Below are 3,212 nucleotides of genomic sequence, written 5' to 3'. Positions count from 1 at the left end.
CCACCAAAATGGATCTCAACACAGGTCTCAGGCCAAGAGGAGGGCACTAGGCTCTTCTAGCACAGTAACTCCTGGGAGCCCAGGGCCAATGTGTGGAAATCCCTTCTCAGTACTAAACAGTGAGTTGATTTTTCTTTTTTACAATAAAAAAAGCTGAGTAATATTGCATAGGAGTACCAGAAACTGCCTCATTGGAAACAAAAACTATTTACATTAAATAAAAAACCTGTTTGCAGGCTGCGTCTGCCACATTTACAGCATGGTGCATACACACTGTTACCAAACCCATGGAGACAGCTTCTGGCACTCGACACCACAGAGCCGCACAGTTTGCCACATGAGAGTAAAGCAGAGGGCGGAGAGAGGAAGGAGGGAGAGGAGGCAGAGAGGGAGGAGAACAGGTCTTGGCTCATTTCTGGTTTCGGAGCTGATTGGACAACCAGTCCAGTCCTTCATAAAGCCCGTCTCCGCTGGTGGCACAGGTGGCCTGAATGTACCAGTTTCTGTGGCGCAGGGAGTGTAATCCCAGTTTATCTGTGATCTCAGCGGCGTTCATGGCATTGGGGAGGTCCTGGTGAGAAAGATGACACGACAAAACTGTGGGTGAGCAAGCAGGGCCTGCAGGAAGCTGGCAAGGTCAGCACTCCTGACCTTGACCCACCACATCTCATTTCTCTGTACTTTAGTTTGCCTAATGTCATAAAGAGAACAATTAATTCATGTCCCAGCAACAACTACCACAAAGGATGGCTACATGAGTCAAATAAAATAATGAACATGAAGCATTTGCTACCAGTGATATCCTGGGCCAAGATCCTGGGCCTTAGGCTCTTCCCAGGCCTGGAGTCCAGCCTTGGGCAACTTACTGCATTACTGATGAGGCCACAGGCACCTCCATCTCTGTGGTTTCTATATTTGCTACATAGGAGTGTGTCCAGGTGTGTACCTGCTTATTTGCAAACACTAGTAAGACAGCGTCCCTGAGCTCGTCTTCTGCCAACATCCTCATGAGCTCTTCACGGGCCTCATTCACACGCTCCCGGTCATTGCTGTCAACCACAAAGATCAAACCTACAAAACAAGCAGACATCATAGCAAAAGGCTACAAATGAAAACAAATGAGCTGTCTGAGGCCAAGGGATTCACTGGATGGAAAGTTTAGGCACCCTGATTGCTGCCTGTTCTGGGAGGATCCTCAGTGTGACCATTCCCTGAGGGCTGTTCCCACATGGGCTGTCCATTTTCCAGGGCCAAGAAGGCTCCAGGAGGCAGGGGCCCCCATTTCTAATAAGGCAATGGCACCTTCTGGTGGTGAGAGGCAAAGCACAAGCAGTCAGCAAACAAGGAGCAGGCCAGAGTCTTCCTGGGAACCTTATGGGACTCTCTTTAGGGGGCATAGGTCTGACAGACCACTCTAAGCCCCAACAGTGGGACTCCCAGGATGGTAATTAATAGAATGTGAGGCATTTACCCCCTGGTGCCTGTTTCCTCATCTGTGAAATTGGGAAGACAGGACCCGCCCTGCTGGGGCTACGTGAGATCAACCATTATAGTACGTAGGTAGCACAGGGGCCTGTGTACATATTCATACATGTGAGCTATTATATATCTGTATTTTTAAAAACACCACAAACCCTTTCTTAGGCCTACTGAATTCCAGCCTGCTGAGAAACTGAACACTCCTACTGAACAGGCCCAGGGTTATTCTTTAAAGGTAAGCGTATGCACCATGTACCTCTGGGCCCAATGGCCCTGCTGGACCGGGCTCCAGGGGCTTACCTTGCGTATTCTGGAAATAGTGGCGCCACAGGGGCCGGATCTTATCCTGGCCACCCACATCCCACACGGTGAAGCTGATGTTTTTGTACTCAACAGTTTCCACGTTGAAACCTGAGAGGACCAAGAGATTGGAAGGTGAGCAAGACTTCTCTGCCTTCACCTAGGCTCAGCTGGAGGTGCTGTAAAATATAGAGAAGTCCATCTTCTGACCAAGAGACCCTCTTGCCCCCAGAGGATTAACTGTTCCCTAATTACCCTCAGAAATGCTTCCATTTCCTGCCTTTAAATGGTGCCAACTCCAGAGCCTGCTTGCAACAAGGGCCTTCCGTGTTCCCTCCCCCAGTCTCTCTCCTACTACTGTCACTGGACTAAGGCCTCCTAGATTGGCAATCTGCCCTACTAGATGAAAGTACAGGTTTGAATGAAGGGCTGGACTTCTTACCTATAGTGGGAATAGTGGTTACTATTTCACCAAGCTTCAGTTTGTATAGAATAGTAGTCTTTCCTGCAGCATCCAGGCCAACCATGAGAATGCGCATTTCTTTTTTGCCAAAAAGGCCCTTGAAGAGGTTAGCAAAAATATTCCCCATGGTTGCAGACTGAGGAAATCAACACTGGCCAGAAACACCTGAAAAGATAAGAGTTTCCATGGGTTTCTATCTCTGTGCTGCCCCAATGTCAGCACCACAGAAGCAATTCAGAGACTACCCACCCACCTAAGGATGTGTTCACATACTGTTACCTCTTTCTGAAGCTCACAGCTCAGGAAATTATGCAATTTTGGTTCCCAAGCAACAGAAAAATGAATCCTGCATACTGAGCTACACAAGTGAATTGCCCCCATAGCAACCTTATAATGGAGAGTTTGAAAATCTTAAGAAAATAGGTCTGGACTTTTGCTGAATCAGCCTGATTCCTAAATTCTATCAAACATGTCATTGTCCTAATTATGAATCACACACTTGAAGATGAGATGTATACCATTAGAGAATTGTTGCTTTCAAAGGGAACACTATAGATTTTATCTACAATCCAACAGACAATATCCAATGGCCAGAAAGAACAACCCCAAAGAGCCCTCAGCCTATCAGGGCCCCCACTCCACAAACAGGAGTGGAGTGGACTCAGCCTGTAGCACAAAACAGAAACCTGCAGTGCTGGATCCCCGTGATTTCATTAAGAGAAGTCAACTTTCACACCAAAGTCCTAGACCTTGGCCATCTGGCCTGGAGGTATGACCTCCACCTGACAGAACACCAGGGCCAGATCTAAGTATGAAAAACCCAGCTAAGCCCCATCCCAGCTAGCAAGGGCACAGGCTCCAGAACGCCCTTGGTAAGGTGTTGCTAAGGCATTAACTCCACAGGAAAAACCCAGGAGGTGTGATAGCATTCATGCCAGTAGAGGGAGTCTCTTTCATTACATTCCCTCCA

General features: G+C 47.9%; 1 protein-coding gene across 1 annotated transcript; it reads right to left on the bottom strand.

Annotated features, from left to right (window-relative positions):
* Positions 1–409: 409 nt before the first annotated feature.
* ARF1 (ADP ribosylation factor 1) lies at positions 410–2,369 on the bottom strand. The gene is made up of 4 exons (XM_007948670.1): positions 2,222–2,369; positions 1,780–1,890; positions 947–1,071; positions 410–571 (listed from the first exon to the last, which is right to left on the bottom strand). The coding sequence occupies exons 1-4, from the start codon at positions 2,367–2,369 to the stop codon at positions 410–412; spliced, it is 546 nt and encodes a 181-aa protein (XP_007946861.1).
* Between the last annotated feature and the right edge of the window lie 843 nt (positions 2,370–3,212).

This window comes from Orycteropus afer, unplaced genomic scaffold (assembly GCF_000298275.1).
Source record: "Orycteropus afer afer isolate SDZICR_OR568_19922 unplaced genomic scaffold, OryAfe1.0 scaffold00219, whole genome shotgun sequence".
Taxonomy (NCBI): Eukaryota; Metazoa; Chordata; class Mammalia; order Tubulidentata; family Orycteropodidae; genus Orycteropus; species Orycteropus afer.
This window is presented reverse-complemented; position numbering and strand designations above follow the sequence as displayed.